The sequence below is a fragment of the Nilaparvata lugens genome, chromosome 6 (genome assembly GCF_014356525.2).
Source record: "Nilaparvata lugens isolate BPH chromosome 6, ASM1435652v1, whole genome shotgun sequence".
NCBI lineage: Eukaryota > Metazoa > Arthropoda > Insecta > Hemiptera > Delphacidae > Nilaparvata > Nilaparvata lugens.
The window spans coordinates 3,107,871-3,121,285 of NC_052509.1; the positions used below are offsets into that span (position 1 = coordinate 3,107,871).

Here is a 13,415-nt window from a genome sequence, read left to right on the forward strand (position 1 = left end):
CACACAGACCAACACCCAAAAATCATGTTTTTGGACTCAGGGGACCTTGGAACGTATAGAAAACTTGAAATTAGGGTACCTTAATTTTTTTTGGAAAGCAATACTTTCCTTACCTATGGTAGTAGGGCAAGAAAAGTAAAAAGGGTACTTTCAGTTTCAATTTTTAAGTTAATAGGCTACGAGTATCCCTTATTAAGAAATTAATAAATTATGTAGGATGCTGAGATTTGATACGAGTTTTGAGAATATAATAATTATTTGGTGTGATCCTGTATTTCTGCATATTTTATATTATTTCTGCATTATAAGAATATAGTATTTTTATCAAATTAATGAATTGCATGGTTGTGTGAATACATATTATCTAATATTGACTGCTTCCTACAGTCATGGAAAAATACATTGAGAAACGTTATTATAAAATTGAAATAACAGACTGGAACACTAGTTGCCTGAAGTTTGTCATCCCAAACAAGAGAGCTTGCATGCATTTGCTGAATAATAAGTGGGACAAACCTAAAGTTTCCAGTTGGAACAATAAATTCACATAATAATTTCTGAAAGGATTTTTTTTACACTTTTTTTATGTATTTGAATACGACATGCAGTCGATTATTAAGTAAATATTAAAAACTTTTACTTACTGACTTTCAATCGTCTGGCGATCATTTTCCAGTCAGTAAGTAAAAGTTTTTAATATTTACTTAATAATCGACTGCATGTCGATTACATGTTTAAATACATAAAAAAAGTTTGTTTATACAAAGCAGCTCGGAATGGATCAAGAAATCATCACCTTTGATTTTTTTTTTTTTTTAATTGAACAGCCTATAAATTTAATGTTTATCTCTAATCAAGCTTGATTTATTACTTTAAAAGCATGTCTCTAAGATCGAGCTAGTTGATTATAGGAGGTTTCCAAGAAGATTACCTGACAGAAGTTTATTTTTGAATAATCGAAAAACCTTCCTAGGAATGGTATTTTATAAAAATAAATCGATGCATAATTTATGGGTGTTCACTTGTTTTGTCATTACATAATTTTGTAAAACGTTATTATAGCCTCTGTTGTTAGTGAGATGTAGTAATATTTTTTCATAATGGAACACTATAGAATTCTGTCCAAATTCTTGATTTCTAGACAACATTCTAATGTTTCATTATTAAAATACTATTATAATATCAAACAATATGAGGAAGGCTCTATACCTATCAATTTAGCAAAGCAAAGAAAGTTTTTTAAATTATTCATGCCTATGACAGAGGGATGCCTAGAGGGCTTCCTACGTAAAATGCGTCATTTTTTTGGTGGTGGAGGGGGGGGGGAAGTTTCAAAACAAATCTCGGGGGGTTGAAGTTTTAAACATGACTGAAGATTTCTTGCGGGGTTCTTATTTATAAGGGGTTTGGAGCTGATATTCAATTCAATTGAGGGGGAGGTTAATTGGCTTTAGTGGAAGCTCGATGTGGGTATCAAAGTATATTATATGGGTATTGGGTAAAGACTAGAGAGTTTTGTCTGATGCAGGTCAAACCTTTTAAGATTGGCGCCATCTCTAATCTCGATTGTCAAGGCCAAGCTTCGATATAAAAATATCGATTCTTCAAACCAAAACATCGATATTCTATCCGAAACCTTCCCTTCTGGAAAATAACCTCAATCTCAATATTTTCATTTACTTACTGGCAACACTATTTTTTCCAAATAAAATAACATCTTTGAGTAATTAATTCTAGAAGTAAATAACAGGATTCTCTAAAGAATGTCAAACTTTAATTTTATATGAATGGAAGACAGCAAGAACCAGCTGAAATTATAAACAACACTAATTTTATCAACAACATTTGGCCACTATAATACCGGTATGTTTCAGAAGAGAATTTATTTCAAGCTTATTGATATGTTTAAAATTATTATACAACTTTTTAGTAATATAATAATATGGATGGTCTACATTTATAAAACTAATAGATGAATACGAATTGAAAACCTTTGATAACGACTTGCTATGCACTTCAACACAACTCAAATAATAATGTGTAGACAACGATATTGAATTTATTGGTTGTCTCACAAAAATTCTGTAGTTTGTAAAATTATCCTATTGATATTTTTTGATAAAATTATATTCTTATTAATTATATAATTGTTTAAAACTAATATCAATCTACTCAACATTTTGTTTATGACAGGCTAGGTTTTGTCTCAATTATGGAATTAACTTTAATAAGGTTTATTTTATAACTTGAATTACCGTAGCTGATGTCTCTGCAATTTTTGAGATAACCATCTTCACTAAAATTCTTTAATTCAAATTTCACCAAATAAGCACAGTAAATGTAAACCTTTTTAAAGCACTGGTACCGTAATCGTAGGCTACGCTACCTCGACCTCATTACTAAAGACTTTATTTTGACTCACTCAGTAAGTCTTACTGACAGACATGTAGATACCTGTCACGTCGCAACGTTCCACCGAAAAGCGGAAACTGAAAAAGATCTTCAAGATCCAAATTATAAATTAATAATATATTATTCGATATTTGTTAATATGAGAATAGAAATCCCAAAAAGTTTTTATTTGTTTAGTTTACAGAGAGGTTATAAATATTATAGCCTTATGAAATTATATAATTTTTAAATTTGTTTAAAAAATAGAATAGCCTAATCAAAAAGTCGCCCAACCCATAGGCCTACTTCAGAAATTACCGTATCATTCAAGGTGCCGGTTACTCAAAAGTCGGTTGAATTTTAATCGTGATTAATTCTACTTGAACCAATCACAGAAGCCATCTATTTGAAAAAAAACCTTTTCTGATTTGTTCTTCTAAAACCAATTATGATTGAAATTTAACTGGATTTTGAGCAATCAGGCCAAGGACTTCAATTCCATGGAATGTCATTCAAATGCTCCAAATTGTAATAGGATGTTTTGGTTCAATTTTGTAATATGGAAACTACAAATCATTCAGTTATTCATTTTGGCTGTTTTTTTATAATTTTGTATGAGTCTTATTTATGTTTAATAAGTTAGAGATTTTTTGATTGGCTATTCAGAAAAATAGACACTAGACCTACATCTACATCAGGACTATTTTTAACCATCAGGAGATTTTTTAATTGGCTATTTAGAAAAATAGACACTAGACCCACATCTAAATCAGGAATATTAAAAAAAAAAATGGGAGATAAGAGATTCATGATAACTTGTCTTAGATCCTATACTTTTATAGAAACTGGATAATGATAAATATTGAAAAAATGAACATGTTTAGCCTGATGCTTTCATTATCAACAGATACCGTAAATTGCTTTCTTCCTTGGTTCAATCATATTAATATTCCATTCGGTTCAAAAGTTATACGGACGCTAAAATATAATGTTCATGATAAAAAATAATTTATTCCAAAAATATAGAACTACGAAATGTACCAAGAATACAATGTATTCTAGGTACCTTGGAACTACCTATTACTCCAGATGATCCATTGAATGTTTTCAGAAGAATAGAGTGAGACTTGCTGGAAAGTTCAAAATGAGCTTGTTCTTATCAAGGTGCGTACAGATTTACGCGCCGCGAACATGAGCAATTCACTTTTAATCAGCTGATGCCAAGCTTTTTATATCTGTATCTTACCGTTTCTGTAAAAATACAGATAAAGTCAGCAGATTAAAAGTGAATTGCTCATGTTCGCGGCACGTATATCTGTACGCACCTTTAGATATACATCAAATGACCTGTAGCACTGTCCTATATTATTCTTTATTGATCCATACAATATTATTCTCTCACTGGTTTTTTATTACTTCATACTAGTTTATTTTTATTTTATATTGAATAATTAGATAATGTACTTATCTTGTTAATTACATTTCGTTAACTGATCACACTATTGGAAACGTAATCAGTAAAATTTCCGAAATACTATTTAATTTCTAATTATGTGTCACCGGTATGAAATTTGAGAAGGAAATAAATTTATTTATTGATTATTTTATCAGGAATCTTATCCAAAATTTCACTCTGTTTCAGGTATGTCTCTCTCTCACGCAAGGGTGTTTATGCAGCTCATAAGCTCATCATTTGCAGCCATCTCTCCACGCCTCAGATATTGCAGCAAATGCATACAAAATAGATTCATTCATAACTCACTGCCACTCATAACAAGAGTACTCACTAACAATACTATTCAAGAGAAAAATAGTTCTCACCTGTTGAGCGTTCATTCACCAGTTGGAGTAGTACACCGTTCATATGCTAAAGGAAGGGACAAAAAGAAGGGTGATAAAGGTAATTAGACATAGCCTACAGTATTCATTATTTTACAATTCATAATGAATCTTAATAAAAATTCAATGGTCATGTTGGAATTTGTTTTCTTTTTTGCCAAGGATGAAGCCCACATTAGCTCAAGACTTGTGCATGAATAATTAGATATTGAATAACTCATTAAGAGTTCAATGTTCATGTTGGAAAATTGCTAACCTACTGATTCTTCGCTGATTACATTTGAAAAATATTCCAACTAAGGGTCAAGCCACATGAAGCGTTTTTCCAGGCGTTTTCGCACTGACGACGGACGTGTTCGCAGGGCAGGAACACCAACACTACCTCCGTAAACAAAGCCGTAGTGCATTCGTGTGACGTCAGTACAGGTAGGCTTCTACTAGGGCATCAGCTAGTGTTTTTATTGGTGTAGGAGCCCTACCTGTGCTGACATCACACGAATGCACTACGGCTTTGTTTACGGAGGTAGTGGCAGGAAGCTCTCCGATAGACTGATTATCAGCTGACAATCGGTCAATTGCAGAGCTTTCTGCCCTGCCAACACATCCCTCGTCAGTGCAAAAACGCTTCATGTGGCTTGGCCCTTATCTTCAGTTGTCTCAGTAGGCTAGTGAATTCATAGGTCCACTACAATATCTATCTTAAATTATCTCAGAAACTCAATTTTTCCAGTTGAAAACTACAATTAAGTTTATGTCCTCGCTTTAAAATTCTCTCAATATTTTAACGTAATATAATCCACTCAATATTTTCGACAAGTCAATGCTATTTGATCAAATAAAGAAAAACTTGTTGATAAAAATATTGAAGTAATTTAAGACAATGTTTTACATCCATATTTTCATGAGATACTGGAATAACTTGTTTTAAACTAGCAATTTATAAATAATATCCATGAAATGTTATTCTAGGACAGAAAAAATCAGTTTCTATCGATGAATCAGTCTTGAATGGAGTTGTCGATGTTGAAAATCTTCGCAGCCAGATGCAAAAGCATGTTGACGATTTGCAGGAAGATTACATCAAGAATCTGTCTCTACGTTCGACCTCAGGTGAGACATTATAGAGTGCCTAGTCTACACTCTCGCCAAGTCGGTCTTGCCATCCACACTGCAATGTGACCATTTGTGGGTGCTCGGCTCGGCACTCATCTTCCCTTGGCTGGCCTTCACTCGACAAAAATCGGAGTGAAGGCAAGCGCTAGCAAAACAGCCATCCACACACTCTCGCGCTCGTCGTCATTTTCACGCACTTGGCGAGAGTGTAACACAAGGGTTGAAAGGGACCTAAATTTCATTAATCCTAATCAGCAAACAGAATAATATTACAGCAAATTTCTCATTGTTGCTTTACAGTAAACAGTCACTGTCAACATTAACGCTGGACGAATGTATGCTTTCCTCAAATTCATCACTGCCTCATCAAATACTCTACCTATAGTGAATTCCACATTATAATGGCAGTGGAGAAAGATAGGAGAACAGCGTTGCCGATTCTCTGCCTTGCCACTGCCTTCTATAGATGATATAGCTGATACCGGTATATGTGATGTAGGCCTAATATCAACTGTTTCTTCTCGTAAAAATAATAAATTATATCTTATTTGTCTTGAACATAGTATATTTTTCAAACGATTCAATGATGAATTTTCATAATTGGAATTGAATAATTTGATAATATTTCTATATTATTGTTAAAAACTTATTTACTACTTATTCATCATTCACAATCAACTTAAGGACTAAGAAACATAACAGTCCAAAACTTGTTTATCCCAATTTCATAAACAAAAACTATCTGGCAACTTTGCAGAGCTAGGAAAAGATAGTACTATCTGCTTTGTCGAATGATGGACAAGGATAGCAACACCAATGTTAATCAAATACTGCCATTATGACGCGGACCTTACTGTAGCAGTCAAGTTTAAGCAAGTCATTGTACAAGCAGTTTTAATTATTTTTTAAAATTTATTCAATAGGCCTATACATTTTATCAATTTCAGGCGCAATCGAGCAATTAAAAGTTAAATTCGAAGGCAATGACTACGTACTGCAAGATCTGGCGCAAGTGATCAGGCAGAATCCGAAATCGATAATACTGAATATGGCCTCCTTCCCCACAGCCATACCAGCCGTGCTGGATGCCATTGCCAAGTCGGGCATGAATCTTAACTGTCAGCAGGATGCAACAAAACTGTTCATTCCAGTGCCTAAGTATGTATTAATTTAATTAATTTTTACTTTCCTTGCCCTATTACTATAGGTAAGGAAAGTAATGCTTTCCGAAAAAAATTAAGGTACCCCAATTTCTATACGTTTCAAGGTCCCCTGAGTCCAAAAAAGTGGTTTTTGGGTATTTGTCTGTATGTGTGTGTGTGTGTGTGTGTGTGTGTGTGTGCGTGTGTGTGTGTGTGTGTGTGTGTGTGTTTGTGTGTGTGTGTGTGCTCCCAATCAACGGAATGACTTAAAATTCGGAACTTAAGGTCCTCACAATATAAGGATCCGACACGAACAATTTCGATCAAATGCAATTCAAGATGGCGGTTAAAATGGAGAAAATGTTGTCAAAAACAGGGGTTTTCGCGGTTTTCTCGAAAACGGCTTGAACGATTTTGATTAAATTCATACCCAGAATAGTCATTGATAAGCTCTATCAACTTCCACAAGTTCCATATCTGTAAAAAATTCAGTAGCTCCGCCCCATCTATGCAAAGTTTGATTTTAGACTCTCAATTTATCAGGCTTCAGATACAATTCAAACAAAAAATTTCGAGTGGAAAAGATTGAGCATGAGAATCTCTACAATTAATTTCAAATAACATTTTCACCTAAAATTGAAAATAAGCTCGAAATTCGAGAAAATGTGATTATTCAATTGCAAACTGTTGGCAACTGTTGATTCTATTAAATCATTCACTATGAAGAGATAGCAGACCTCGTATGTCTCCAGCGTTATTGTCCTGTCACCAGCTGGCTCAGATCTTTTGTTTATAAGTGGACTTGAGATGCGCGTGAACACTAGCGTCAGGTGATCAATTTTCATAACGGCAAGGAAAGTTGTGTGAGTGCGCCACACCAGATTTTTCATTTATTCAATAATTATACACAATTCATCATAATCAGGCCTATTATTATTCTAAACTTAAGTTTCACCCCTATTTAATACAGAGGTATAAATAACAATAGAAATCTAAATACCCTTTTTAGAATTGTTTACTCACAACATTTGTCGGCTATATGATGACACTATCAAGATAATTATCACTTGATAATCTATATATATAAAAGCGAAATGACACTCACTCACTGACTGACTGACTGACTCACTCACTCACTCACTCGCATAACTGAAAATCTACCGGACCAAAAACGTTCAAATTTGGTAGGTATGTTCAGTTGGCCCTTTAGAGGCGCACTAAGAAATCTTTTAGCAATATTTTAACTCTAAGGGTTGTTTTTAAGGGGTTTAAAGTTCGTCTTTTAGCATGTATATTCTTCATCTCCCAATCAATATAATTGAAATTTCCATATCATATGTTACTATAGAACTATAATCTTGATAGAGTACCTCTTCGAAACAGTTGTTAACTGGCAACTAAATTAATAATTTTGTCAGGTTGGCATTAAGTTGAGTTGACTTTGTTAGGTTGGCACCAAGTTGAAGATTTAAATGCATTTACCGCGGAAAAATTGATTGGGCACTGCTACTTCAATCCTGGGAATATTACTAGCCGTCAGGCTCGCTTCGCTCGCCATATCCTTTTAGCTAGACGTTTAGTCTAGACCCCCGACTGGATTGTCCTAACATATGATAAAAATGCTCAAATGAAAAATGTAGGCGAGCGAAGCGAGCCTGCTGATCTCATTCTTGGACGATCCAGTCGGGGGTCCAGGGGGCGGAGCCCCCTGGCTAGACGGATACGGCGAGCGAAGCGAGCCTGATGGCTAGTGGCATTATATAGCTGAAACATATAGCCGACACAACATGTGTGGGCTATATGATGACACTATCAAGATAATAATCATTTGATAATGTCATCATATAGCTGAAACATGTTGTGATCAAACAATTTTAAAAAGAGTAAGCTTAGATTTCTATTTCTATTTATATTCAAGAGTAGCCCTAACGGAAAAAAACAATGTAGGGGTACCTCAGATAGTTGTTTTGTTATTTAGGGACAGTTGTATGAACAATACAAATTTTAAATCATCAATTTAATATGCACCCTTTCAATATTTATTTGTGTTAAAATAGATATTGAAAAGGTGCTATGATCTATAATTCTCATTGTTAATGTTAATAAAATAAAGTTGATTCTCAGAAAGTTACTTTAAAGAAATTCCACTAGGCCTATCAGAAAATGTGAGACTGAAAAGTTTCAGAGTAAATCCGAAGATATTATTTATCAGATCGACTAAATAAATTCAGATTATTTGTATAATCTATTGTTGAAGAAGACAGTTTATCGAAATTCCAGTAAATTCAAAAATGAAATTAATCAGTAAGTTTTTATCAGTTGAATATTGGCTGAATATATTCTGATATTAATAAAAAACAATATATAAAACTTGTAGTACCCTTTTATTAAACCATTTTAACTTTAAAATGACCAAAGTAGGTTGAAAGTGGTCGTTAAAAAAGTTTAAAGTTTTTAAAATGTTTTAATAAAAGGATAATACAAGTTTTATAAACTGTTTTTACTTTCCTTGCCCTACTACCATAGGTAAGGAAAGTATTGCTTTCCAAAAAAAATTAAGGTACCCCAATTTTACGTTTTCTATACGTTTCAAGGTCCCCTGAGTCCAAAAAAATGATTTTTGGGTGTTCGTCTGTGTGTGTGTGTGTGTGTGTGTGTGTGTGTGTGTGTGTATGTCTGTGAACACGATAACTCCATTCCTAATCAACCGATTGACTTGAAATTTTAAACTTGAAGTCCTTATACCATGAGGACCCGACAATAATAAATTCAATAAAATTCAATTCAAGATGGGGGAAAAAATGGCGGATAATTACTAAAAAACCATGTTTTTCACGGTTTTCTCGAAAACGGCTTTAACGATTTTCTTCAAATTTATACCATGGGTAAGCTATTCATAAGCCCTATCAACTGACATGAGTCTCATTTCTGGGAAAATTGCAGGAGCTCCGTAATATTCTTGAGAAAAATGGCGAATAATTACTAAAATACCATGTTTTTCAAGATTTTCTCAAAAACGGCTTTAACGGTTTTCTTCAAATTCATACCATGGATAGCAGCTATTCATAAGCCCTATCAACTGACATGAGTCTCATTTCTGGGAAAATTGCAGGAGCTCCATATTATTCTTGAGAAAAATGGCGGATAGTTTACCATGTTTTTCACGATTTTCTCAAAAATGACTTGACCGATTTATTTCAAATTCATAACCTGTATAGTTATTTATCAGCTCTATCAACTGGCATGAGTCAAATCCCTGGGAAACTAATAGGGTCCACCCTATCCTTGAGAAATGGACTTTGTGAACTGACATGAGTATTTTGTCCTTCTCATGCATGAGGTAGGTAGGTAGAGCAGTTTATAAAAAGAACACAGTCGAGATATTTCATTTGTAGAACAGCTGTTTTGACGACTTTTAAAAAAATCATCGAATTTCACAATATTTACACAAAGGACAATGAGCAAGGAAAGTTGTGTGATTGTACCACACCAGATTTTTATTAATTTGAATTAAGTAGCCCATAAGTGAAGTGTTCTCATATCCTGATATGTATGACAAATAACAGAATTGAAAAAGTAAAATATTCGAAAAATAGTGTAATTTCAGTAAATTAGAAAATATTCATCAATTAGGGTGATGTCACACTAGGCCGGACACGACACAATAGGACAAGATATGCACTACGCTTATAGAAAATGTGGGGATGCGTCTGGTGTGACATGGTCACAGAATAGGTACAGAATGGAAACTTGTAATCAATCGCCTATCTAACCAATGCTTTTTACATGACGCCAATACTAAACACGTCACTTGACCTTGGGAAGTTCCATTCCTGGTCTTCTGATTGGCTCGTGGCAGTGAATGAGATCAATTGATCCGGATCATTAAAGTGATCCGAACCTACCATCAATACTATTACAATGCGGCGCTTCCTAACAAGATGGCGGATTTTAGCGTCAGGGTACTAGCCAAGTTTCCATACTGTGACATGGTCTCACCTATTCCAATGTTAAAGCCCTCCCACTTGGTCGGAGTGGTCATTTTGTCCGTTCGTGTCCAGATTAGTGTGACATCACCCTTAGATCGACTAAGTGAAATGAGTTAAATCCTATCATATTTATAAAAAATATTTTCCAAGTATGAAAAATAGCTTACATTAAAATAAAATTGTTAATTTTCATTCAAAATACAACATCAATTATTGCTGTAAGTTAGCAAAGAGAATAAATCAATTATCTAAATCCCATCTACTTTACTCCAAGATGAAAATTATAATTTGAAAGAGCTTGATAAAACCTGAGCTGAACTGTTTTACAGTCCTCTACGGTCGTAGGCCTCGACTGTCGGGAGTGTACGAAAATTAGAGTGGCCTCAACTGGCGCCTAACGCAGGCGACATTTGAGGCCACTTTTTCAGGAGTCCTCTGCCGTCGCAGGTCTCGACTGTCGGGGCTGTACAAAAATTAGAGTGGCCTCAACTGGCGCCTAACGCAGGCGACATTTGAGGCCACTTTTTCAGGAGTCCTCTACCGTCGCTGGCCTCGAATGTCGCCGGTCTCTACCGTCGCTGATCTCGACTGTCGCAGGACTCTTCTGTCGTTTGCCTCGTTTGACATCGACCCTGAACGACCAATTCGAGCCGAAAACTAAGAGCTGAACGACCAATTCAAGTTATTGCTGATAATAAATCAAAGCGCCAACTATAATCTGTTCTGCTATAGGCCTAATGATAATTTCATTCTGGTTCTAATAATGAGCTACTAATAATTCTGAACCAATGGTACAGAAACCGAATCCACTATTTATAAAGTTATTGTTTCATAGATTGTATGATATAAAAACCAGAATACAACAATATTCCGGCGTATCGACTGTGGTGAACACAAGATGAAATAAAAACACATAGATGTTGATGTTGTCAGTTTTCTACACTTTAAAGTGTAGAAAACTGACAACATCTATGTGTTTTTATTTCATCATGGAACGTTTCTACAACATCGACCACAACTCAGTTGAAGTGAACACAAGATCCAGATAAATAAGATCCTGAAGAATATGTGACGAGAAAATACGTCTGTTTTTATTTTAATCTATATTTTTCAATTGTTAGGTTGTTTAATCTTCAATTCTTTCTATTCGAAACTGAAGATTGAATGTAAACATGTCTTAAGAATATATAATCTCGTAGTTTTTTCTTGTAATGATTTAAAATTGAGTATTGTTTACAGGGTGACTAAAGAATTGAGAGAACAGTTGGCTAAAAATGCAAAAGCGCTCTTCATAAAATGTAAGGACAACATAAAAGACGTTCAAAACAAACACCTGAAAACTGTCAAATCCAAAGAGAAGACGGGACTTTCACAAGATTTATCCAGGACTGTATGTGATCAGGTAAAAAATGATTTCATTATTATTCTTATATGTTTTTCAATTCAAATTTCGTAATCATAATAATTAATGGATGTGTTTATTCAAGGATGGAAATTATCACGGGGTTTTCAATATTTTTAAAACTGTGATTTTTTTGTTATTTATAGCCGTCAAAATTGATCAGGGAAAATTGATCATGTCCCAACTTATACAGTTTTTGGGTTTGAAAATAAAATCTCTAAAGAAATAATTTTATTTTTCAACTATAACTTAACCTTATATGTTTCGGAGACAATTCACTAGTATGCTTCCGTATTAAATTTGGAAGTATACTATTTTGTTCCTCGATAGGAACAGATTATAAGTGAACAACTAAAATACTTGGCCTATTTCGGACTATGAGTAACCTTATCTTTGGGAGAGGAATAGCACAAGGTTACCTGATTTTTCTCTCCCTATCATTATTAATGGTGTACTTGTTGTATGAATTAATAAATAAAAAATAATATTATATTATACAATTATAGGCTACTGGATTATTCTTATTTGTAGAATAATCTTCAATATCTTCTATAATCTTTTGTGAATTTAAAGTTTGTTTCATGTTTTTACGAAAGTTTTACTATCAATCTATCCAAATCTAAAATTGTTTGTTTTATTCTAATCTATATTCTCAGATTGTGATTTGGTGTAGAAAATTGAAATGGACATAACCTATGTATATTTGGACAATTTGAATCTAAATTAGGAAATTGAAAAAGTTTTGGGCAATAGCCTGTTTTTTCTTTTCCGATCATTGTATTGTTTTTGCTAACCTAATAAATAAATAAATAATTGTCTCCACTAATAGCGTTATTCGTTCATTTTTGCAGATCACAGCAGTATGTGACACATATGTAGCTCAAGCTGAAAAAGTCCTGTCAATAAAGGAGGCAGAACTAAAAGGAAATCAGAACTGATAAGTTAATTGTAGTTCACTAGTTATGTACATATATGTAGACCCCGTATGTCGTCTCCAGTAACTATATTAAATAAGGATATTGAACTAAAAAGTCGTTATATTCATTGTTACCGAAGTGAGATTATCTTCAAACTGTCAGCATTGATTTAAAGGGAAGCACCGATTTTTTTCTATTAGGTATGCTGTCAGTTCGTAGTGAATCTCACTATATCAAGTGATACCGACTTTTGATCTACCCGAATACTTTTCTGATTCTACAGCTACGTTCAATTCAATGCTAATAGAATATATAATATATTATATAGAAACGATAGAATCTTCTTCTTCTATATAATAAGAGAGAGTAGGGCTGTGTTTGTTCGTGTGTTCGCATCAAAACATGTCAACTTGTGGATTGCATACCGGAAAAACGGAAATGATTTAGATCTCCAAATTTTGAACATAGATTCTAAAAATATCAATCTCGTGCACCTGGAAGCCCAAATTTCAATTTTCCTTCTAGATTTTTCAGAATTAATGTTTCAAATTCATCTATGCTACCGTAGGCTACATGAAGTATCATAGACCAAAGTGTGTCTATTTTATCTCTCTCTCTCCAA

The 13,415-nt window shown here is 33.9% G+C and overlaps 2 protein-coding genes across 2 annotated transcripts in view; one reads left to right on the forward strand and one right to left on the reverse strand.

Moving 5' to 3' along the window:
• LOC111043416 (band 7 protein AAEL010189) overlaps positions 1-2,352 on the reverse strand; it is a 320,350-nt gene extending 317,998 nt beyond the window's left edge. The window contains exon 1 of the mRNA XM_039429945.1: positions 2,264-2,352. The gene's annotated coding sequence lies outside the window, so the exon portion shown is untranslated. The remainder of the gene's footprint in view (positions 1-2,263) is intronic.
• LOC111053747 (ribosome-recycling factor, mitochondrial) lies at positions 1,407-12,907 on the forward strand. The gene is made up of 6 exons (XM_022340663.2): positions 1,407-1,863; positions 4,034-4,291; positions 5,200-5,340; positions 6,291-6,501; positions 11,714-11,876; positions 12,728-12,907. Exons 2-6 carry the CDS (start codon positions 4,036-4,038, stop codon positions 12,812-12,814), a joined length of 858 nt encoding a protein of 285 aa, XP_022196355.1. The 5' UTR covers positions 1,407-1,863; positions 4,034-4,035; the 3' UTR covers positions 12,815-12,907.
• Positions 12,908-13,415: the final 508 nt, after the last annotated feature.

Bases quoted from the DNA above. Each gene is read 5' to 3' on its own strand.
- LOC111053747 (XM_022340663.2), top strand. From the start codon at position 4,036: ATGTCTCTCTCTCACGCAAGGGTGTTTATGCAGCTCATAAGCTCATCA. The intron at 4,292-5,199 runs GTAATTAGACAT...ATGTTATTCTAG, and splicing joins CAAAAAGAAGGGTGATAAAG to GACAGAAAAAATCAGTTTCT. The intron at 5,341-6,290 runs GTGAGACATTAT...TATCAATTTCAG, and splicing joins GTCTCTACGTTCGACCTCAG to GCGCAATCGAGCAATTAAAA.